Genomic DNA, 24719 nt, shown 5'->3' on the forward strand with positions numbered 1-24719 from the left:
TGTGCTCCTCAGGCAATCCCAAATTCCTGGGCACCCCTGGCAGCTCCTGGAGCTCTGGGAATGTGCCCAGCACCCTCTGGGGCAGGAGCCTCTCCCAAAATCCAGCCCAGCCCTCAGATCCCTGAGCAGTGACAGAGACCAAGGTGTGAGGGGCTCAGAGAACATTCCAGAGTTTCTGTTCCATGGAAAACAGGCTGGTGCAGAACACTGAGAATTCATCAGAGCACTGCTGTTTATTCCCCAAACCAGGGATTAGGCGTGGCTTTGCTCACAATAAACCACATTTTTTCATTTTTAAAGCCTGGTATCCCTCTACCAGCTCGGTTTGGGGCCAGCTGCAGAGGGATAAATGAGGCAGCATTGTGACAAAAGCTGGGATTTCCAGCTGGGCTGGGCTGGAGGGTGAGCAGAGCATGGAGCTGTGCTGGGAGATGGGAAGGGCTGGGACAGGGATGGATGTGTGGGACAGGGTTAAAGGAACAAAGTGGATTTGTTAAAATCCCTTCACAGGGTTCACCTTGGGCAGTACAAGAGCACAGCTGTGGATACAACCAGAGTCAGGAGTTTCACACTTTATTAATTTCTGTTCCATTCCTGCATTGGGTTCATTATCCAATCCCAGCCCCAGCTCTGCAGTCCCACCCTCCCAGATTCTCTCCTCCATTCCCTGGTTGCATTTTTGGGGCTGGAACCCCATGGGGATGGATGTGTGGGACAGAGCTAAAGGAACAAAATGGATTTATTAAAATCCCTTCACAGGGTTCACCTTGGGCAGTGCATGAGCACAGCTGTGGATACAACCACAGTCAGGAGTTTCACACTTTGATCAGTTCTGTTCCATTCCCACCTTGGGTTCACTGTCCAGTTCCAGCTCCAGGCTCTGCAGTCCCACCCTCCCAGATTCTCTCCTCCATTCCCTGTTGCATTTTTGGGGCTGGAACCCCATGGGGATGGATGTGTGGGACAGGGTTAAAGGAACAAAGTGGATTTGTTAAAAACCCTTCACAGGATTCACCTTGGGCAGTGCAGAGCCCAGCTGTGGCTGTGCCTCCACACAAGATGAGTCAGGAGTTTCACACTTTAATAATTTCTGTTCCATTCCTGCATTGGATTCATTATCCAATTCCAGCTCCAGGCTCTGCAGTCCCACCCTCCCAGATTCTCTCCTCCATCCCCTGTTTGCATTTTTGGGGCTGGAGCTGCAGCCTGTCCTTGGTTCTGGGCTGGGAAAGGATTGTTCTGTGTGCCTGGGCTGGGAGAGAACCTGGAACAGTTTATATGAAATTCAGAGTTGTACACTGACACAGTGCAGAATGTGGAAATACAGAACTAAAACCCGAGGCACCAAGTGGGAGCAGAGCTCTCCTGGCTGCAGCACAGGCTGAAATCACTCCCTGCCCCTTTGCTGAGCTCCCTGTGGTCCTTGGGGAGGAAAAGCCGGGCTGTGCTCTGAGCCTGGCTCCCTCCTGCTGCTCATCCCTGCCCAAATTCATCCTTGCTCCTCTCAGGAGCACCAGATGAGCTCGGCCAGGCTGGGGAGGAGCAGATCCCCCGGATTTCTGCAGGAACTGCCCTGAGCTGGGACAAACAGGGGCTGAGGAGTCTCTGCCTCCTCCCCAGCACAGGGAGATAAATGCAAATAGCACAAATAATTACACATAACTGGCCTCTGGTGCACTGAGGGTCAGGGTTTATTTACTTGCTTGTTTTTACCTGCTGCACCCTCCTGGAGCAGCTCCCAGCTCATATTTTTGCCAGGCTGGGGTGTCGGAGCTGCAGCTGTGGGTCCTGCCCTGCTCCAGCTCTCCTCAATTCTCCTCCTGCTCTCCTCCCCTGCCCAGGAATTTACTGTTGTTTTGACAATTTTATGTGCAAACATATTTAAATCCCTCTGACCTCAGCCTCCTGAGCTGATTGAATTTTGCTTTAACTTTGCTCTGGCAATTTCCATTTCCGTGTTTTCATGCAGAGCGCCGGGGTTTCAGCCTGTGATAAAACGGAGGCAGAAATGGGTTTGGGTGAACTTCTCTGTGAGCAGAGGGGCTCTCGGTCCTCTCGTGTTTATTCCTCCTCTCTGTGCTTTGACCTGGTGTGTTTAACTGGGATTTGCTGATCCTGGGGGTCTCTGAATGCTCCTGCAGTCTCTGGGGTCAGGGTCTGCCTTCCCTCGGTTTGTGCTGCTCCTTCTGAGCTGCTCTTCTCCTTGTTTCCCTTTTTGCAGCCAGTTCCTTTTGTTCCCTGCAATTTGCCTCCTGTGCAGGGAACCTTTCACGGGGTGCTTTCCCATTTCCATGAGAGGTTTTCTCCAGCAGCTTTTTTCTGCCTGCATCAGAAAGGGATTTCCAGCTGCAATCTGTGCTTTTGGTGAAATAAACCCTTGACACTGAACCTCAGCTCCTTGGCCCTGCTGCCTTTGGTGTTTGCATTCCCCAGAGGTTCCCCCTGTGAGGATCAGAGCCACAAATCCCTGGGTTTGTTCTCCCTCTCATTTAAACCCAGCTCTGCCCCTCTGGGTTATTCCCAGCTTAGATCCGGCTCACCCCCCCCCACCAAAAAACTGGTTTTAAGGGCACATCAGGCTCGGCAGGGTGCAGGAGATGCCGCAGCCACATTTCCCTCCCAGCCTGGCACAGCCTCCCCTGCTGCTCCAGGCAGGTTTGGTTTTGTTAGAAGGGCAGGACAGATTGGTGGCTTTTTGCAAATATTGGGATAAATGCTATATGTATAATAAAATAGCTTTTCTGTATACATACAGGCTTTTTTCTTCTCTTCTAACAGCAAAAGTTAAAAGTAAGTTTTTTTAAAGATAGTCTGCTTAAACTACCCACTTGATTAAAATAACACCCCATAAACGTGTGATAAAACCCTGCAGCTAACACAACAATTATCAACACTCACCAACTACAAAAAGCCAAAACCACCACCCAAATTAAAAAATAATAAAAAAAATTAAAACCACAAGCCAAGAAACACACATGCTCTAAAAAAACAAACCCAACAAATAACCATACTAAACAATTCCCAAAAAAAGTTTAACTATACATAAAAAAACCTGGCACAGGACTGGCACAGGACTGGCACAGAACTGGCACGGATCTGGCACAGGACTGGCACAGGGCTGGCACAGACCTGGCACAGAACTGGCACAGACCTGGCACAGGACTGGCACAGAACTGGCACAGATCTGGCACAGAGCTGGCACAGAGCTGGCACAGAACTGGCACAGGACTGGCACAGAGCTGGCACAGAGCTGGCACAGAACTGGCACAGAGCTGGCACAGGGCTGGCACAGGACTGGCACAGGACTGGCACAGGACTGGCACAGAGCTGGCACAGATCTGGCACAGAACTGGCACAGAGCTGGCACAGATCTGGCACAGAACTGGCACAGAACTGGCACAGAACTGGCACAGAGCTGGTACAGAACTGGCACAGGACTGGCACAGAACTGGCACAGGACTGGCACAGATCTGGCACAGAACTGGCACAGGACTGGCACAGAACTGGCACAGAGCTGGCACACAGCTGGCACAAAGCTGGCACAGAACTGGCACAGGACTGGCACAGAGCTGGCACAGAGCTGGCACAGAACTGGCACAGAACTGGCACAGAGCTGGCACAGGACTGGCACAGGACTGGCACAGAATTGGCACAGACCTGGCACAGGACTGGCACAGGACTGGCACAGAGCTGGCACAGAGCTGGCACAGAACTGGCACAGAACTGGCACAGGACTGGCACAGAGCTGGCACAGAGCTGGCACAGGACTGGCACAGAACTGGCACAGAGCTGGCACAGAGCTGGCACAGAGCTGGCACAGAACTGGCACAGATCTGGCACAGAACTGGCACAGAACTGGCACAGGACTGGCACAGAGCTGGCACAGGACTGGCACAGAACTGGCACAGGACTGGCACAGAGCTGGCACAGAGCTGGCACAGAGCTAGCACAGAACTGGCACAGATCTGGCACAGGACTGGCACAGAGCTGGCACAGAGCTGGCACAGGACTGGCACAGAACTGGCACAGAACCGGCACAGAGCTGGCACAGATCTGGTACAGAACTGGCACAGAACTGTCACAGGACTGGCACAGGACTGGCACAGAGCTGGCACAGGACTGGCACAGAACTGGCACAGAGCTGGCACAGATCTGGTACAGAACTGGCACAGATCTGGTACAGAACTGGCACAGAACTGGCACAGGACTGGCACAGATCTGGCACAGGACTGGCACAGAGCTGGCACAGGACTGGCACAGGACTGGCACAGAGCTGGCACAGAGCTGGCACAGAACTGGCACAGAACTGGCACAGATCTGGCACAGAGCTGGCACAGGACTGGCACAGATCTGGCACAGAACTGGCACAGAGCTGGCACAGGGCTGGGACAGGGATGGCACAGGACTGGCACAGAGCTGGCACAGAGCTGGCACAGGACTGGCACAGAACTGGCACAGAGCTGGCACAGACCTGGCACAGAACTGGCACAGAGCTGGCACACGACTGGCACAGGACTGGCACAGATCTGGCACAGAACTGGCACAGATCTGGCACAGAACTGGCACAGGGCTGGCACAGGACTGGCACAGAACTGGCACAGAACTGGCACAGGACTGGCACAGACCTGGCACAGAACTGGCACAGAACTGGCACAGAACTGGTACAGGACTGGCACAGACCTGGCACAGATCTGGCACAGAACTGGCACAGGACTGGCACAGATCTGGCACAGAATTGGCACAGGACTGGCACAGGACTGGCACAGGGCTGGCACAGAACTGGCACAGGACTGGCACAGAACTGGCACAGAGCTGGCACAGGACTGGCACAGAACTGGCACAGAGCTGGCACAGAACTGGCACAGGACTGGCACAGGGCTGGCACAGGACTGGCACAGAGCTGGCACAGGACTGGCACAGAACTGGCACAGAACTGGCACAGAACTGGCACAGGACTGGCACAGGGCTGGCACAGATCTGGCACAGAACTGGCACAGAGCTGGCACAGAACTGGCACAGAACTGGCACAGGACTGGCACAGAACTGGCACAGGACTGGCACAGGACTGGCACAGAACTGGCACAGAGCTGGCACAGAACTGGCACAGGACTGGCACAGAGCTGGCAGAGAACTGGCACAGAGCTGGCACAGAACTGGCAGAGAACTGACACAGGGCTGGCACAGGACTGGCACAGATCTGGCACAGGACTGGCACAGAGCTGGCACAGAACTGGCACAGAGCTGGCACAGAACTGGCACAGAACTGGCACAGAGCTGGCACAGAGCTGGCACAGAACTGGCACAGAGCTGGCACAGAACTGGCACAGAACTGGCACAGATCTGGCACAGAGCTGGCACAGATCTGGCACAGAACTGGCACAGGACTGGCACAGAACTGGCACAGATCTGGCACAGGACTGGCACAGAGCATCATGTCTTTCCATGATTCTATTTCCACGAGCCCCCCTGGCACTGTGAGCCCCCCTGGCCCTGCCCTGGGTGCCAGGGAGGTGCAGCACCCCCGGTGCCACCCCAGCCCACGCTCCCCTGCCTCCCCTGCTCCTCAGGACTCATTAATAAATTTTAATTGGAATGAACCAGCCTAGCGTGCTCCTGCAAAAGCAGCTGGTTTTGTTTTCTCTCTACAGACCTGAACGTTTTCATGAATAAAGATTTGCAAAGAGTTTCAGAAACTCGAAACTAGAAATAGATCCGTCTCTCCAATGCCTTGATCTAATAATGTGGTTAAAAATGAGATTTTTTGCGAGAATAATACATGAAATCACTGCCTTCGCCTGCAGCCCAGCGCTGCCAGGATTCTGGGACTCTGTGCTGCCTTGAGCACCTGTAATTAAGTCTAGATCCGATGTTTCCCAGGGAGACACGATCCCAGCACAGCCCTGCTGCTTTGGGGAGGGCATTTTGCTTTTTAATGAAATATTGTACTCGCTGAGTGTGTTAATTTGCCTGATTGTTGGAAAAAATGGTGTTGATCTGCAGCAAGGGGAACTCTCCCTTCCCTGGGAAGGCACAGTCACGAGGACTGACTCCTGAATTCCCAGGAAAAAGATGCTGTTAACTTAAGGGAGCCAGGAAAATAACTTTAGTCATCACTGCACAACAGATTTGAGCCAGGCTGGGAATTATCCACGAGGAGCAGGCTGCAAGTGCTCAGAACATGAAGGTTTGGGAGAGGTTAAGGAGCGCTAAATCAAATTATTGTCACGCTTTTAAAACAACCATAAAGGTACAAAATGGAGGAAATCTCGGCAGGGTTTTGTTTTCTCTGGTTGGCCCCAATTCCTGTTTCTCCTGCTGGAGTCAGGGCTCTGTGTGCACACAGCCTCCTTGCCCAGGGAACGCTTTGGGGTGGCAGCATTTGCTGTGCTCAGTTTCCCTTTTCCCTTGTGTGAGATTTCCCATTTCCCTTCTGTTGAATTTTCCCCCTTTCCCTGATGTTAAATTTCCCATTTCCCTCATGCTGATTTCCCTTTTCCCTCGTGCTATTTTCTTTTCTCTTGTGTTGAATTTCCCACTTCCCTGATGCTGATTTCCCTTTCCCCTCATGTTGAGTTTCCCTTTCCCCTCGTGTTGAGTTTCCCTTTTCCCTTGTGTTGAGTTTCCCATTTCCCTCATGCTGATTTCCCTTTTCCCTTGTGCTGTTTTCTTTTCTCTTGTGTTGAATTTTCCCCTTTTTCCCTCATGTTGAGTTTCCCCTTTTCCCTCGTGCTGAATTTCCCATTTCCCTCGTTTTGAGATTCCCATGTCCCTTGTGTTGAATTTTCCCCCTTTCCCTGATGCTGAATTTCCCATTTCCCTTATGCTGAATTTTCTTTTCCCTGATGTTGAATTTCCCATTTCCCTGATGCTGAATTTCCCATTTCCCTGATGTTGAATTTCCCATTTCCCTCATGTTGAATTTTCCCCTTTTCCCTCATGTTGAATTTTCCCTTTTCCCTCATGTTGAATTTTCCCTTTTCCCTCATGTTGAATTTTCCCCTTTTCCCTCATGCTGCATTTCCTATTTCCCTTATGCTGAATTTCCCTTTTCCCTCGTGCTGTTTTCTTTTCCCTCGTGTTGAATTTTCCCTTTTCCCTGATGTTGAATTTCCCATTTCCCTCGTGCTGAATTTTCTTTTCCCTGATGTTGAATTTCCCATTTCCCTGATGTTGAATTTCCCATTTCCCTCATGTTGAATTTCCCATTTCCCTCGTGCTGAGTTTTCTTCATCCCCCTTTATGGAGTTCCCCCTCTCCCCCATCCAAACCCCATTAATGCCTCCTTGTGGCTCCCTCCCCATTTCCCAACCCACACCAATGTTACAAATCCTCATTTTGTTAGAACTGAGGCACCACAGGAATCAGTTTGGTGTCTCTCACATTTCTGCATTTCTGGGTCATTTTGCTCCTGCACAGGATGGGGAACCTCAGCACCTGGAACCCTTTTCATGCTGAGGGTGTCACCAATTAAAATGCCAATTAAAAGTGTAACACAGCTCAAATTCCATTTCACTTTTCAGACGTGATTTGGGTTCGTCAGCGCCCAGGGTGTGCTTGGGAGCTGGTGAATAATTGGTTTTAAGGCTGGAGACATTCATCTGCATTAGCAGAAGTTTAGCAGCTGGGTAAAGAAACTCCATAACTTTTTATCTGGGGAAATATTTGCTGTTTCTCTTGCACTCTTTGCACAGTATTAACCTGAAAAATAATTGTAGGTGGGAAGGAAAAAAAAAAAAAACAGAATTGTCCAGGAGCTGTGCTCAGCCATTCCCTGCACATCCCTGCTTGTCAACTCGCTGCCCTTTTTTTTTTTTTTTTTTTTTTTTTTTTTTCATTAGTTTCTTGTTATAGTCGAGATATGGTCAATGATCTTTTGAGCTTGGTAATTTTGTTAAACCTTTTTTATGAGCAGTATTGAATTGCTGCATTGAGATGGGAGCTTGCTTCCGTGCAAGATTAATTGGGACCGCTATTTCATTTTGCATAGCACTATTCAAAGCTAATAAAAAGGCCCAGAATAATGAATTATAAAGTCAAATTATAATGAAAAGCCACAGGTGATTGTTTCATTAGGCTGGATGCAGGAGAACTGTGTCTTCTCTTAACTTTGCCTGTTTGTGTTGGTTGCCCTGGGGGAAGTAAACAACTTCCAAATGGGTTTGATGTTTCTGAGAAATGTTTTCTTCTGGAAAGGCTTCAATAATTAAAAAGATGTGCCTTCTTAAAAGTTCACCCAAGCACAAAACTACTGCTTTAGAACGTTCTTTGTTCAAAATTGTCGCCTTGACTGATATTCATGGGAGGAAATTGCCTCCACTGAAGTGAACAAAACCCTTTTCTTAGCCAGGTTTCACCTCCCTGGAAAAAGAGCTGGAGAGCTCCAGGGGCAAAAAGCTTGTCCTGGTGGGAGTGTGCTGGGACTGATGGTGAGCAGGGTGATGGTGAGCACAGAGTGCAGCTCAGAGCAGGGCTGAGGGTGAGCAGAGATTGATAGTGAGCACAAAGTGATGGTGAGCACAAAGTGATGGTGAGCACAGAGTGAGGGTGAGCACAGAGTGATGGTGAGCACAGATTGATGGTGAGCACAAAGTGTAGATCAAGGCAGGACTGATGGTGAGCAGAGTGGTGGTGAGCACAGACTCCAGCTCAGTGCAGGGCTGATGGTGAGCAGAGATTGATGATGAACACAGAGTGCAGATCAGGGCAGGGCTGATGGTGAGCACAGAGTGATGGTGAGCACAGAGTGATGGTGAGCACAAATCCCAGATCAGACCAGTGCTGATGGTGAGCACAGACTGGTGGTGAGCACAAAGTGATGGTGAGCACAGACTCCAGATTAGGGCAGTGCTGATGGTGAGTACAGATTGATAATGAACACAGATTGCAGCTCAGGGCAGGGCTGATGGTGAGCACAGAGTGATGGTGAGCACAGACTCCAGATTAGGGCAGTGCTGATGGTGAGTACAGACTGGTGGTGAGCACAAATCCCAGCTCAGGGCAGGGCTGAGGGTGAGCACAAAGTAATGGAGAGCACAGATTGATGGTGAGCACAAACTCCAGCTCAGAGCAGTGCTGATGGTGAGCACAGATTGATAATGAACACAGACCACAGCTCAGGGCAGGGCTGATGCTGAGCACAAAGTGATGGTGAGCACAGACTGGCGGTGAGCACAAATCCCAGATCAGGGCAGGGCTGATGGTGAGCACAGATTGATAATGAACACAGATTGCAGCTCAGGGCAGGGCTGATGGTGAGCACAGAGTGATGATGAACACAAAGCCCAGTTCAGAGCAGTGCTGATGGTGAGCACAAACCCCAGCTCAGGGCAGTGCTGATGAGCTCAGTGCAGTGCTGAGGGTGAGCACAAACCCCAGCTCAGGGCAGTGCTGATGAGCTCAGTGCAGTGCTGAGGGTGAGCACAAACCCCAGCTCAGGGCAGTGCTGAGGGTGAGCACAGAGTGGTGGTGAGCACAAATCCCAGATCAGGGCAGTGCTGATGACATCAGGGCAGTGCTGAGGGTGAGCACAAACCCCAGCTCAGGCTGCAGCACCGAGCTCTGTCCCAGCCCCACCCGAGGTTGAACTGTGCTGTCTCTTGCATGACTGTTTGCTGTCTCATTCTGTACTTGTCTTCCATGTGTGATTAACTCCCAAATGTTCTCTTTTTTTCCCTTTTTTTTTTTTTTTTCCCTTTTTGTAGAAATTATTGAGCCTACTACCTCTAGTGGTGTGTCGAGCCCAGGTCAGTATCCCCACAGAGGGTCCCATTCCATCGGTGCCCGGGGCTGACCCTGGCAGCTGTGTCGTGGTAGTGCTGGCCTGTCCCCTTGTCCTTGTGCTCCCATTGGTGTGTCTTCCCTCCAGGCTTTGTGTCTTGTCTCTTGCTCCCCGTTTTGAGCAGCCTCTCCTGCATCCCTGTCCCTGGTGGGGTGTGCAGGGCACTGCTCCGTGTGAGCAATTCCCTGCTCTGGAACCACCTCCCCCCCGAATCCTTGCTGGTGTTGGTGCAAATGTGGATGTTGGGCTGAGGATTTGCAGGTTCCTCGCTGTCTCATCACTGGCTGGCTGTGGGGTGGAGCTGTTGGTGAGGTGCCAGGAGGTGTTGGAGGGAGCTGAAGGTGCTGACAGGTCCTGGCTGCTCGTGGTGCATCCCCTCTCTCCTGGGGATTTGCTGCTGCTGCTCCCCAGCAGGACACCCTCAGTGGGGCTGGTCACAGAACCCCAGACTGGTTTGGGTTGGGAGGGACCTTAAATCCCATCCCATTCCCACCCCTTCCACGGGGACACCTCCACTGTCCCAGGCTGCTCCCAGTGTCCAGCCTGGGATGGGACACTGCCAGGGATGGAGCAACCACAGCTGCTCTGGGCACCCTGTGCCACCCTCCCAGGGAACAATTCCTGCCCAAATCCCATCCAGGAGACAAAAACAAGCAGAACTTTCCCTTTGGAAAAACCTTCAGCAGGTGTGGACTTTTATTTTCTAACTGAGATTAAAAGATAGGGAAGGAGGGACCAGAAAGCCACAGAAAGGGAGGTGATGAAACCAGGGGAGGTGATTAAACCGAGGGAGGTGATTAAACAGAGGCAGGTGATTAAAACAAGGGGGTGATTAAAACAAGGGAGGTGATTAAAACAAGGGCTGCAGAAGGAAAGCAGGACCAGGGGTCTCCAACACTCTCAGACCTACAGGAGCAGGGAGACAAGAGGTTAAATCTCCAGGGCTTTAATTACAGAGCTCAGGGAGGGTGAGCTCCAGTGTCCCTCAGGGACAGAGATGCTGCCCCCCTGCCTTCCCTGGGAGCTTCCCAAAGCTCTCCATGTGCTCCAGGCAGAGCCTGTGCCCATCTCCTCTGGGGCACAGAGTGTCCTGTGCCATCTCCTTTGGGGCACTGAGTGCCCTGTGCCCTGTGTCCTGTGCCATCTCCTGTGGGGCACAGAGTGTCCTGTGCCATCTCCCCTGGGCACAGAGTGCCCTGTGCCATCTCCTGTGAGCACAGAGTGCCCTGTGCCCTGTGTTTTGTGTCCTGTGCCATCTCCCCTGGGCACAGAGTGCCCTGTGCCATCTCCTTTAGGGCACAGAGTGTCCTGTGCCATCTCCTCTGGGCACAGAGTGCCCTGTGCCATCTCCCCTGGGCACAGAGTGCCCTGTGCCATCTCCTTTATGGCACAGAGTGCCCCGTGCCATCTCCTTTAGGGCACAGAGTGCCCTGTGCCTGCAGCCAGAGCTGCAGCAGGCTCAGCCCCATCCAAGCCAGGGCAGGGGAGGGGACTGGGCTGCACAGTGATGGAAAATCCTTGGGGTTCAGCACAGCTGCTTTGGGCTAGCAGGCAGATGCAATAAGCTGGGGGATCATTTTTGGAGCTCAGAGGAGCTGAGAAGGAGGGAAGAGCCGGGGCTGCAGAGCAGAGATGGGAGAAGCTCGCTCTGTGGGGTTTAATTTGGGGTTTGGAGCTCCTGGGAAAGCTCCTCAGCTTGATCCTGCCCCAGCTCTGCCGGGAAGGAGGGACAGTGCTGGGGCTGCAGCTGCACTCACATCTCTGGTTTGATCCCCACGGGGAGTGCTCCAGCACTCACAGCCATTCTCCCTTTACAAACTGCTCAAGGAACACAGCCTGAGGTGTGTTTGCATCCTTGTCTGCAGGACTTGCACCAAACGAGCAGAGTGGTGTGGGTTTATGTAAATGTGAAAATCTGTGGGTTTGGGAGCAGGATGGAGGTGGGGGAGTGGAAAGGATTGGAGCCCTTTAGTAATGATCCCTCTCTCGATTCTGAAGGCATTGTGCTAAAGAGAGAGGCTGTTTCCAAACATGACACTGAGAACATGAAAACCTCTGAACACAATAGAAGAAAAATTTGGGAATCATCAAAATTGCAATAGTTATGAAACTACATGAGCAGATCCAACTTTAAATTACCCAGGAAAGTGCTCTGAGCTCAGTTTGCAGTTGAAAACCAAATTCTGTTCAGCTGAAAGACAACAGAGAGGGAGAGGAGGGTTTAAAGACAGTGCTCAAAATGGGTGAAAATTTATTATTGAGTCTTTCCTCCTGGAAATGAGCCCTGGTACCAGCAGTGACACTGCACTGAACTGTTCTGTTTGCCTTCCATAATTAAGTAACACTCTGCTAGTCCCTCTGCTTGGCTAATTTTAGCCTGGTAAATAGCTGGGAAATGCCAGCAGAATTGTTACCGAGTTCTCGAGCTGCAGAGGCAATGAAATCTCCCCAGAGCTGGGGGCTGAGCCCCTCGTGTGCTGCAGCAGAGAAAGCTGGGCTGGGAATCCTGGGCTACCTGTCCAAGCTGCTCTGATGGTGAAATCACATTTATCAGCAATCACAGGATGGTTTGGGCTGGAAGGGACTTAAAATCAAGTGCCACGAGCAGGGCCAACATTTCTGACTTTGTTTAAAATGCTCCTGGGGGTTTGGGGTCTGTGTGCCCCACTCCCCTCCTGCAGGGACACAAACCATGGATAGATAATCTGTAGGAACACAAACCATGGATAGATATTCTGCAGGAACACAAACCATGGATAGATAATCTGTAGGAACACAAACCATGGATAGATATTCTGCAGGGACACAAACCATGGATAGATAATCTGTAGGAACACAAACCATGGATAGATATTCTGCAGGAACACAAACCATGGATAGACAATCTGCAGGAACACAAACCATGGATATTCTGCAGGAACACAAACCATGGACAGATAATCTGCAGGAACACAAACCATGGATAGATAATCTGCAGGAACACAAACCATGGATTATCTGCAGGAACACAAACCATGGACAGATAATCTGCAGGAACACAGGAACACAAACCATGGATAGATATTCTGCAGGAACACAAACCATGGATATTCTGCAGAACTCCTTTCAGCCTCGTGTGTCACATCACTCAGAATAGAGCATCAGCCTCCTTCCTGCTCAATCAAGGCCTAATTAGCTAATTACCACCGTGCTCTGGCACTCCATGCAGCCCCAGGGTGTGTTCCCTGGGGAAGGCTGTGCTGCTGGGAGCACACAGCTCCTCTGCAGGGTTTCAGTGCTCTGCAGGGTGTGAGAGCCCCCCAAACCGAGCCAGGCTCTGGCTGCAGGTCTGCAGGGACAGCTGGGGGCCAAAGCTCTCCCAGAAATGCAGGGAACACTGGCAGGGTGTTCATGTTCCACCAGCACTGCTGGAGCTCCCCAGGGTCCCCTAAAGACCAAGCCTGGAAGTTTCTCTGTAGAAAGTGAGGAATCCTGGAGAACTTCCAGGATCCCCCCAGTCCCCAACAGGAGGACAAAGCATTTAAGACATTTTCAATTTTTAATTTTAATTTTTTTTCCCATTTTTAGTTCACGCAAAGCCTGCTGTGTTTGAGAGCCCTTCTCTGCTGGAGCCCTTCTCCGTGCATTTGGGGATTCACTCTCCTAATTTGAAGCCACAATGCTTCAAGCTTGTGGAATTAGCTGGAAAAAGTTCCAAAACTGGGGCCAGGGCTGGTGTCTGTGTTGTCAGGCAGCGCCAGGAGCTGCAGCTCCCCACAAATCTTCCTCCCTCAGCCTAATTAGTTCACAGGTGGTGTCCTGAGAAGCCTTTGAAGATGTTGCTGAATTCTTAACGCTGACTAAACAAGTAACTGTGACAGGTCAGAGAGAATAATTGAGAAATCTTCTTTAATTAATGATTTCACATCTTATGAGGCACTTTTATAAAATTGGAGCCGGAGAGAGAAGGACCTTCAGTTATTTAATTTTCTCAGGAACAAAAGCCTGTGTTTAAATGAGCACTTGAGCGGGTTGGACAGCTCCTTGAACTTCAGTGGCTTCTCCCTGCTCTGCCTTCCTGCACAGCCACCACATTTCATATTCCAGGGTACAAACATTGCCTCATTTCAGGCAAGCTCTGCTTGAAATGGGAAACATCCCAAGCCCTGGGGTGCTGCTCTTCCAGAGCCACAAACCCCATTTAAATCCATCAGTGACTGTGTGAGGAGAGCCTGCAGGCTGGACTGGGAATTTGGGAGCTTGCAGTGCTGTGTCTGTGGGTGGGGAAAGCAGCGAGTCCCTGCAGCTGGAGCAGGAACCGCTGGGGCAAGAGGAGAGCCAGCTGTGCTTCCTCAGCTCCTCCTCCTCCTCCCTGCCTGGGGATCCCTCCCAGGGAGGCAAAAGTGATCCAGAATCCGGGTAACAGAGCCTGGACCATTGCAGATGTAACCCCGAATCCTGCAGGAGGGATGTGTGCTGTTCTGAGAGCTCCTGGTGCTTGGTGGCCGCTTTGGTGCCTCCCAAAGCCCCAGCTGAGGGAAGGACACGTCCCTGTCCGTGGCTGATGGGGAATCACACCCAGCCCAGAGCACCAGAGGCTCTTCTGTCCCAGGAAACACACACAGGGCTGGCACTTCTTGCTGTGAGTGGTTTGGCATCAATATCTGGGAAACACCAATGTATTAAAGCTCCCTGCTCAGAGCTCGTGGTGGGCACTGCTGCTGCATTTCAGAGCACAGGTGTGGGTTCTGGGGATCGTGTGCCAGGCAGGTGTGAATTCCTGGGGATGCTGTGCCAGGCAGGTGTGCATTCTGGGGATGCTGTGCCAGGCAGGTGTGCATTCCTGGGGATCCTGTGCCCAGACAGGTGTGAATTCTGGGGATGCTGTGCCAGGCAGGTGTGAATTCTGGGGATGCTGTGCCAGGCAGGTGTGCATTCTGGGGATGCTGTGCCAGGCAGGTGTGAATTCTGGGGATGCTGTGCCCAGACAGGTGTGAATTCTGGGGATCCTGTCCCAGACAGGTGTGAATTCTGGGGATGCTGTGCCCAGACAGGTGTGAATTCTGGGGATCCTGTCCCAGACAGGTGTGAATTCTGGGGATCCTGAGCCAGGCAGGTGTGAATTCTGGGAATCCTGTCCCAGACAGGTGTGAATTCTGGGGATCCTGTGCCAGACAGGTGTGAATTCTGGGGATGCTGTGCCAGGCAGGTGTGCATTCCTGGGGATCCTGTCCCAGAGAGGTGTGAATTCCTGAGATCCTGTGCCAGGCAGGTGTGAATTCCTGGAGATCCTGTGCCAGGCAGAGCTGCTCTCTGTCCCCAGACAGGTGTGAATTCTGGGGATCCTGTCCCAGACAGGTGTGAATTCCTGGGGATGCTGTCCCAGACAGGTGTGGATTCTGGGGATCCTTTCCCAGGCAGAGCTGCTCTCTGTCCCCAGCAGCTCCCTGCCCCTCCCTGCCCAATCTGTGTTTCTGTGGGGGCACTGGGGTGGGATCCTGTGGGGAGCAGCTGCCTTGCAGTGCTGCTGCTGCTGCCTGCAGGTGAATTCTGTGCCTGCAAACCTTGGAAAGCTCCCACCCTCCTGGTGAGGGCTGGTGAGCATCCTGGCTGGGCTGGAGCAGGGTCCCAGGGTGTGCTCAGTGACGTTCAGCGTGCTCACAGCCTGCAGGATGTTTGAACACACCAAACCACACTCACTGCTTGCTGAAGAGATGATTATTTAATGTCAAGAGAGCTGATTTCTGTCAGCTGCAGAACAGGAGCAGAACTAGGTCGTTTTTAGTCCATTGATTCCCACTCTCTGTAAAGTACAAGGATGTTTTTTCCCTGATACTGTACTGCCTACAAGCCTTCTGCCAGTGGGGATTTCAATATTAATGAGCTTTCCCACGAATATGAGAGGCCCACTTAGGAGGAGAAGCTGCTCTGAGCATCCTGAATATTTTACAGAATCACACATCGATCAGTTGGCTGGAATTTCACATTTCCAACCCGGCAGTGCTGCTGGGAGGTGCCAACAGAGCAGGGCAGGTGTGAAAGGAGGAGGTGGAAGGTGCAGAGATGCTCGGGCTCCTCCTCTGCTGCCTCCCCAGCCCTGAGGGATGCTCAGGGCTCCTTGGTGCTGGGGGTTTATCAGAATCCACATTTTGGAGCTGGGATCAGCGTTTGTCAGGGCTGGGCTGTGTGGGGGAACCTTCTGGGAGCAGCTCTGACTTCCCACAGTCAGTGAGTTTAAAACACAGACATTGATGGGATGGTGGAGGATCCTGAGCTGGAAGGGACCCAGGGACCCCCAGTCCTGCACAGACACCCCAAAATCCCACCCTGGGCACCCCTGGAGCATTTGCCAGGCCCTCCTGGAGCATTCCTGGGGATCTGGGCAGTGCCAGCACCTGTGGGGTAAAACCTGCCCCAAACCCAGCCCAGACCTCCCCTGGCACTGCTGCTCCCTGTTCTTTATACAGGATACAAGTTTCCTTATGCAATAAATAGATTTCCTTATACAATAAATAGGTTTGTTATTCAAGATACAGGGTTCTTTATACAATAAATAGATTTGTTTATGCAAAATACAGGGTTCTTTATGCAATAAATAGGTTTGTTTATACAGGATACAGGGTTCTTTATACAATAAATAGGGTTCTTTTTACAAGACATAGGGTTCTTTATGCAAGATACAGGTTTCCTTATGCAATAAATAGGTTTCCTTATATAATAAATAGGTTTCTTTATATGATACAGGTTTCTTTAGGCAAGATATGGGTTTCTTTATACAATAAATAGGTTTCTTTATACAATAAATAGGTTTCTTTTTGCAAGATACAGGTTTCTTTATACAATAAATAGGTTTCTTTATACAAGATACAAGTTTCTTTACAGAAGATACAAGTTTCTTCATACAATAAATAGGTTTCTTTTTACAAGATACAGGTTTCTTTTTTCAAGATACAAGTTTCTTTACAGAAGATACAAGTTTATACAAGATACAGGTTTCTTTATACAATAAATATGTTTCTTTATACAATAAATAGGTTTCTTTATACAAGATACAAGTTTCTTTATACAATAAATAGGTTTCTTTTTACAAGATACAGGTTTCTTTATACAAGATACAAGTTTCTTTATACCAGATATAGGTTTCTTTATAGCAGATACAGGTTTCCTTATACAATAAATAGGTTTCTTTATACAATAAATAGGTTTCTTTTTACAAGATACAGGTTTCTTTATACAATAAATAGGTTTCTTTTTACAAGATACAAGTTTCTTTATACAAGATACAAGTTTCTTTATAGCAGATATAGGTTTCTTTATAGCAGATACAGGTTTCCTTATACAATAAATAGGTTTCTTTATACAATAAATAGGTTTGTACAACCCGTTTCTATTTCCTTACACGACCAATTTCTCCACACAGCCTATTTCTCTATAAAACCCATTTCCATTTCCCCGAGACTGAGTCAAGCCCAGCTCTGAGTGAGGGAAGACAGGCAGGAGATTCCAGAATGTGATTCAGCAGCAGGAAGAGAGCAGTCCGTGTTTTTATTTATCACAGAAGGATATGTTTGAAGGGAAGGCTTGATCAGCCAGAACAGGCTGACTACAGGAATTGTACAGGAATAAATATGCATATTTCCATCTCGATGAGAGGGGTGCCCATGTGCACAGATTTCAAATGCCTGTGGAGCTGTGCATCCACAACTTCAGGGAGGGCCCAGCTCTGGGGGACGTGGAGGAGCCTCCAGCTACAGCTGGCAGGGAAGGATCTGACAAACTTGGGCTGCACAGGGAGGGAAGGCTTGGGGGATTGGGGACTTGTCAGAAAAAGCCTGTTTGAAAACTCCATGAATATGTCAGTTTTAAAGAAATTCAAATAAAGGCCTGTTGAGTTTTGAGTGGGGGAAAAAAAACCCATTGGCTTCCTTCCAGGCTCCCCATCTCATTCCAGGCAACACTTCTTCTTTTTTTGTCTTTTCCCTGTCTGAATCTCACACCAAATGGAAATTTCAGCTCCATGCCAGCTGCATTTAGAGTATCTGTGCAACATGGACATTTTGGTGGTGTTGCCAACAATATTTCCAGCCAGGATGGAAAACAACATCCCAGGGTGACAGAGGCTCAGCCATTTCCTCACTCTGAGCTGGAGTTTAAAAGCTGCATCTCTGCCTTTCCCTCACTACAAAAGGCCCAGTCTGCTCAGGTGGATTTTAAGCTGGGCTTTGTCCTTCTTTGAGCTTTCCAGATGAGCTCTTACCTTGTCACCAGGCAGCCTGAAAGGCTGAGTGGGGCTTTTCCAAGAGGCTCTCTGGGTTAAAGAAACCAGCACCAAAATTTGTAGGTGGGAACGTGATGGCTGAGCCAGCTTCTCCTTCCTGGGTTGTATCAGGTTCAAGCAGCAGCTCTGAACAATAAATAAATAAATATTCCTTTATCACTGGCACCTGCTCCTGTTCATGGTTCTCAGGAATTTTCAGATTTTAACTGAGCCTCTGAATCCACAGAACGGTGTGGAGCCATCTGATTGAAACTTTGAAGATGCTTTTCATTAAGATGGAAGCTGTGCAAAATATTTTCCCCGTTTTCAGAGCTCAGTCAGAGATTTCCATGAGCAAAAGCTGCTGGCTTGAGGGAAGGTGGCTCAGGGGGTGAGAGCAGCTGGTCCCTGAGCCAGGCCCTGGGGTGACCCTGGGACATTCAGCAGCTCCTGTCACCCCAAATATTGAGGTGAAAGGATTGACCTTGGCTTCTTTTGTCCCCCTGGATTTTGGGGTACCTGGCTCAGCCTCGTGTTTCTCTCTCCATCATCTCCCACAAAGGCAGAGCTGCATCTGTGCAGGGAGCATGGATGGGGCTCACCTGCCCTGCTGTGCCCTGACTGCTGAGCAGGGACTGTGTCCCCTTCATCATCCCCCTCATCATCCCCTTCAGCCTCCCCTTCATCATCCCCTTCATCATCCCCTTCATCATCCCCTTCATCCTCCCCTTCATCCTCCCCTTCATCATCCCCTTCGTCATCCCCCTCATCCTCCCCTTCATCATCCCATCATCATCCCCCTCATCATCCCCTTCAGCCTCCCCTTCATCATCCCCTTCATCATCCCCTTCATCCTCCCCTTCAGCCTCCCCTTCATCATCCCCTTCATCATCCCCTTCAGCATCCCCTTCATCATCCCATCATCATCCCCTTCATCACCCCCTTCATCACCCCCTTCATCATCCCCTTCATCATCCCCTTCATCATCCCATCATCATCCCCCTCATCATCCCCTTCAGCCTCCCCTTCAGCCTCCCCCTCATCATCCCCTTCATCATCCCCCTCATCCTCCCCTTCATCACCCCCTTCATCATCCCCTTCAGCCTCCCCTTCATCACCCCCTTCATCATCCCCTTTATCACCCCCTTCATCATCCCCTTCATCATCCTCCTCATCATCCCCTTCAGCCTCCCCTTCATCATCCCTGCACAATCCTGGTTTACCAAGATATGAGTCTTGGTCTAACACCCATCCTCAGCTGTGAGGACAAAAGGCTCTCTAACAATTTAAAGTTACAAAGTGAATGTTTATTCAGCACTGGGCAGCAGCGTGGGGTAACCTCTAATACACACTGTGAAATTCCAGGTGGTCAAAGTCTATTTATTGACAAAAGGTTTAAATAAATACATATTCATAATACCAGCCCCTCCCATCCCTGCTTCCCATGGTAATTAGCTTGATAAACATGCGTGGTTGGCTTCTTGAATTAAGTCTGGGGTCGTTTTTGTGGGGAGGGGTCTTAGAAGGAGGAAGTAAGGCGAGTCTTCCTCACCCTGACCTTTTCTATCAATGACAATACAAATGGCTTTTGGGGCAACTCCAGTTTTGCAAAGAATGAGTTTCTGGTTGCGATTTTTGTGTTCTTTGGCCCTACCCACCAGTTTCATCCTTTCCCATTGCAAGCACAGCTCAGCAAACATGAATTGGCAGGAATCAATTATTGAAGTTTCAGGTAACTATCTCAAGCCCAGTTCCTTCTGACTTTTAACTAAAATCCTCATTTCTTTGAGTGTTTCAAACCCACCCAGAAGGAGCTCCAGGCTCTGCAGAGACCAGGGGGGTTTGGGAAGCTGCACAGGGAGTTCACTGGGACAAACTGCTGTGGATTTTCGGGTGGGAGAACAGCAAAAACGTTTGAACAATCCACAGGGAACTGTCCCAGCAAAGAGCTCTGGGCAGAGACCCTGCAGGGGTGGGCAGAGCCTGGCTGGGTGCTCAGACCCCAGCCCTGCAGCTGCTGAGCCCCCCCAGCCCCACAATCACACTGGGACCCCCAGAGAGCCAGTGCAGCCTGCAGGAGGAGCAGGGTGTGTTTTACAGAGGAAATCCCTGCTCAGTGCAGTGTCCAGGTCCCAACCAGGTGTTGTACTGAAGGATTTCAGTACAAAGCAGGAAATAAAGTTTGGTTTTGAGGCAGAATGTGCTTTCCTGCACGTCTCCAAGGCTGTCAGAGACAGTTTTAGGCACCCACCTCTGTCCCCAAATACTGCACTAATTGATAGAGATTTTCAAAGGCATGGCTCTTAACAGAACCTGCCTGTCTGAAACTCCCAGGCAGCTTTGAAAAATCTCAGCTATTGGGGTTTTTTTCCTCTCTTCTGTGTAATAACATATGCAAAGCTGAGCCATAATGTCTCCAAAATCCTCAGGATTAAGCTGAAAAGCGAGTGGGGAAGGCTGGGCCATGAAAAGCTCCCTGATCAAAATCCTCCAGCAGCAGGAAAAGCTGCAGAGCAGAGCAGGCAGGGGGTGAGGGGCTCTGGAAAGGGACCCCCAGCAGAAATCCAACCCCAAATTTACTCTGGAATTTGGGGGATCGTTCCCTCTCAGCCATGGGCAGCTGCAAGGGCTCAGAGTGCTCCCAAAGGCAAATCAGATCCTGCTGCAGTCCCAAATAATTCATCCTAGGGAGCAGTGATTGAAGGTGAATGGGATCACAGAATCTCAGAATCAATCACAGAATCAATCACAGAATCCATCACAGAATCCCAGGATCACAGAATCAATCCCAGAATTGATCACAGAATCCCAGGATCCCAGAATCAGAGAATCAATCACAGAATCAATCCCAGAATTAATCACAGAATCCCAGGATCACAGAATCACAGAATCAATCCCAGAATTAATCACAGAATCCCACGATCACAGAGTCAATCACAGAATCAATCACAGAATCAATCACAGAATCAATCCCAGAATCGATCACAGAATCCCAGGATCCCAGAATCACAGAATCAATCACAGAATCAATCACAGATTCAATCACAGATCCAATCCCAGATTCAATCCCAGAATCAATCCCAGAATCAATCCCAGAATCACAAAATCCCAGGATCCCAGAATCACAGAATCAATCACAGAATCAATCCCAGAATCAATCACAGAATCAGAGAATCAATCACAAGATCAATCCCAGAATCAATCCCAGAATCAATCCCAGAATTAATCCCAGAATCACAAAACCACCCAGACCCTCCCCTGGCCACCCTGAGCTCCCCTGGGCACCCTGAGGCTGCTGAGATTTAACTTGTGGAATTAGCAAACAGTTGGGCTCGGTTGTTAAATATTAAATTTCCATCAGTTTAATCACTATCAGTGATTAATTCCTTGGCTATTGGCACAGTTTGGGAATAAATTTCCATGGATTGTGGGGTTTTTGTGTTCCTATAAAAAGACAGGAATACATGCACTGGGCAGAAATTTGACCAAGGGGAACCCACCAGAAATGCTTAAGAAAATCAATCAGAAATCTTAGAAATCATCTGCCAGTCACCTCAGTGGGAGATTTGACAGGCTACCAGCACTTCCAGCCAAAAACTTCCTTCCTTGTACACCAAAAAAAAGGAGAGAAATCATGTTCCAACCTGCTCAGCTCCACATCCTTTGTCAAGAGCACAAGAATGATGTGGAAACCGTGCAGGAATTGGAAAGTTCAGTGTAAAAAATTATCATTCACGCTGCTGTGTGACATTGCCTGAGCACAGCAGAACCAACAGAGTCTCCCTGATATATGAGAACTATCAAAGGTTGCCTCTGAACACGGAGATTTAATGTGCTGCTTAATTCAAGAGCTTATTTACAATGTCACACGTCACTCGGAGAAAAATGGCTCTGACAACCAATCATTTAAAATATAGGAAGAATGTTCAACAAAAGGTCAGAAGTACAAATATTTTACATATTAACTACTAATAGATTCATTTCCTCTCCAAGTCAGGAGGATCAGCAAATGTCTCCAAAGCCATTTGCAATATTTCAGCACGAGACCCAACCTCTAATTACCAATGTAAGTTGTAAATAATTGTCAAGTATGCAGATGAGCCAAAAATTCTCTGAAATGAAAGTAATTAGCTCCCAAGTCAAATTTTTCTGTCACATTAAAATGCTTTTCCTTGTCTCCAATGTGACACTTACAAATGAGAGGCACATTGTCAGGGAAGCAGTTATTGTGGCTGCCAGGATTCTGTGCTCAGGAGCTCAGCCAGGAGCCAGCTCCTCATTCCATGGCTGGGATGGGATTGCTGTGATTGCCATCAGCTCCCCAAACATCCTTTCTCATGGTTCTTGTTTTCCATGGCTGGGATGGGATTGCTGTGATTGCCACCAGCTCCCCAAACATCCTTTCTCATGGTTCTTGTCACCATTGCATCGCTTCTCATGGTTCTTGTCACCATTAAACAATAATATATTCAATTACCAAACAATTATTACATTTACCAATCCCATTATTGATCACATGATGATCCCACAGGTGCAGTTTCACCTGATCCAATAAACACAAAGCCCAACATTCGTTCCCAGGCCTGGTTCCCTTTCCCAACCTTTCTTTGCACCCTGAATTTGTGCACAATTCCATGAGTTTAGAACCATTTTTAACCCTTTGCTGTCATGGTGGCCCCAGTAAAGCTCCTTTCCATCGCTCCAGGGCTCTCAGAGATGTTTCCTTTCTCCAGCACCCCTGCACTCCTCAGCCACACAAAGCAATGGGACACCACTCGACTGTAATGAATGATGTACAAAGCCAAATTTCATTCTGTTCCTCACAGTAATTTTCCTCATAAATACTTGTGGGGATTGTGAATTATTCCTTGCAGCAGGATCATCAGGGCTGTGCTGTTTCCTGTCAAACTCTGACCTCTCCGTGCTCAACTCCCACTTCCCTCATCCCATCAAGGACTCCAGGGATTCTCCTCCCTGCAGCATTTCTGTCTGATGTCCTCAGCTCCATCTCTGGCCCAGTGGGATCCCTTGGGGACACACCTGAGCAGTGTGGGCAGGCTGAGCATGGGGGCTGCTCCTGGAGCTGTCACTGAGACTTGTCCTGCACTGATTCTGATTTGGGACAGCCAGGGGGGTCCTGCACTGCCAGAGCAGCTCTGATTCTGATTTGGGACAGCCAGGGGGGTCCTGCACTGCCAGAGCAGCTCTGATTCTGATCTGGGACAGCCAGGGGGGTCCTGCACTGCCAGAGCAGCTCTGATTCTGATTTGGGACAGCCAGGGGGGTCCTGCACTGCCAGAGCAGCTGATTCTGATTTGGGACAGCCAGGGGGGACCTGCACTGCCAGAGCAGCTCTGATTCTGATTTGGGACAGCCAGGGGGGTCCTGCACTGCCAGAGCAGCTCTGATTCTGATTCTGATTTGGGACAGCCAGGGGGGTCCTGCACTGCCAGAGCAGCTCTGATTCTGATTTGGGACAGCCAGGGGGGTCCTGCACTGCCAGAGGAGCTGATCCTGATTTGGGACAGCCAGGGGGGTCCTGCACTGCCAGAGCAGCTCTGATTCTGATTTGGGATAGCCAGGGGGGTCCTGCACTGCCAGAGCAGCTCTGATTCTGATCTGGGACAGCCAGGGGGGTCCTGCACTGCCAGAGGAGCTGATCCTGATTTGGGACAGCCAGGGGGGTCCTGCACTGCCAGAGCAGCTCTGATTCTGATTCTGATTTGGGACAGCCAGGGGGGTCCTGCACTGCCAGAGCAGCTCTGATTCTGATTTGGGACAGCCAGGGGGGTCCTGCACTGCCAGAGGAGCTGATCCTGATTTGGGACAGCCAGGGGGGTCCTGCACTGCCAGAGCAGCTCTGATTCTGATTTGGGATAGCCAGGGGGGTCCTGCACTGCCAGAGCAGCTCTGATTCTGATCTGGGACAGCCAGGGGGGTCCTGCACTGCCAGAGGAGCTGATCCTGATTTGGGACAGCCAGGGGGGTCCTGCACTGCCAGAGCAGCTCTGATCCTGATTTGGGACAGCCACGGGGGTCCTGCACTGCCAGGGCAGCTGATTCTGGTTTGGGATAGCCAGGGGGATCCTGATTTGGGACAGCCAGGGGGGTCCTGCACTGCCAGAGCAGCTCTGATTCTGATTTGGGACAGCCAGGGGGGTCCTGCACTGCCAGAGCAGCTCTGATTCTGATTTGGGACAGCCAGGGGGGTCCTGCACTGCCAGAGCAGCTGATTCTGATTTGGGACAGCCAGGGGGGTCCTGCACTGCCAGAGCAGCTCTGATTCTGATTTGGGATCAGCCAGGGGGATCCTGCACTGCCAGAGGAGCTCTGATTCTGATTTGGGACAGCCAGGGGGGTCCTGGGCTGGTTTGGGATGGGAGGGATGCAGAGGTCACCCAGGGCCACCCTGCCCTGGGGACACCTCCCCCTGTCCCAGCCCTGGGACACTGCAGGGATCCAGGGGCTGCTCTGGGAATTCCATCCCACCAAGAATTCCTTCCAAATCCCATCTCAATCCATCTTCTTTCATCTTACAGCCACTCCCAGTGTCCTGTCCCTCCATCCTTGTCCCCCAGGCCCTGCCAGGGGCTCTGAGCCCTCCCTGGACCCTTCTCCTCCCCAGCTGAATAGGAACCAGAGCTGAGATCGCCCAGGGAGGGGTTTCAGCACCTCTGGGTGAGGAACCAGCAGTTCTGGATCTTT

The 24719-nt window shown here is 50.3% G+C and overlaps 1 protein-coding gene across 2 annotated transcripts in view; it reads left to right on the top strand.

Moving 5' to 3' along the window:
- Positions 1–24719, top strand: part of NEGR1 (neuronal growth regulator 1) — a 193220-nt gene that overhangs the window by 159131 nt on the left and 9370 nt on the right. Inside the window, exon 7 of one of the 2 annotated variants that reach the window (XM_033067391.2) lies at positions 9702–9743. The exons of the other annotated variant lie outside the window; for it this stretch is intronic. Within the exon in view, the coding sequence (XP_032923282.1) occupies positions 9702–9743 (42 nt within the window). The remainder of the gene's footprint in view (positions 1–9701; positions 9744–24719) is intronic. 2 annotated transcript variants of the gene reach the window in all.

The sequence above is a fragment of the Catharus ustulatus genome, chromosome 9 (assembly GCF_009819885.2).
Source record: "Catharus ustulatus isolate bCatUst1 chromosome 9, bCatUst1.pri.v2, whole genome shotgun sequence".
NCBI classification, from domain to species: domain Eukaryota; kingdom Metazoa; phylum Chordata; class Aves; order Passeriformes; family Turdidae; genus Catharus; species Catharus ustulatus.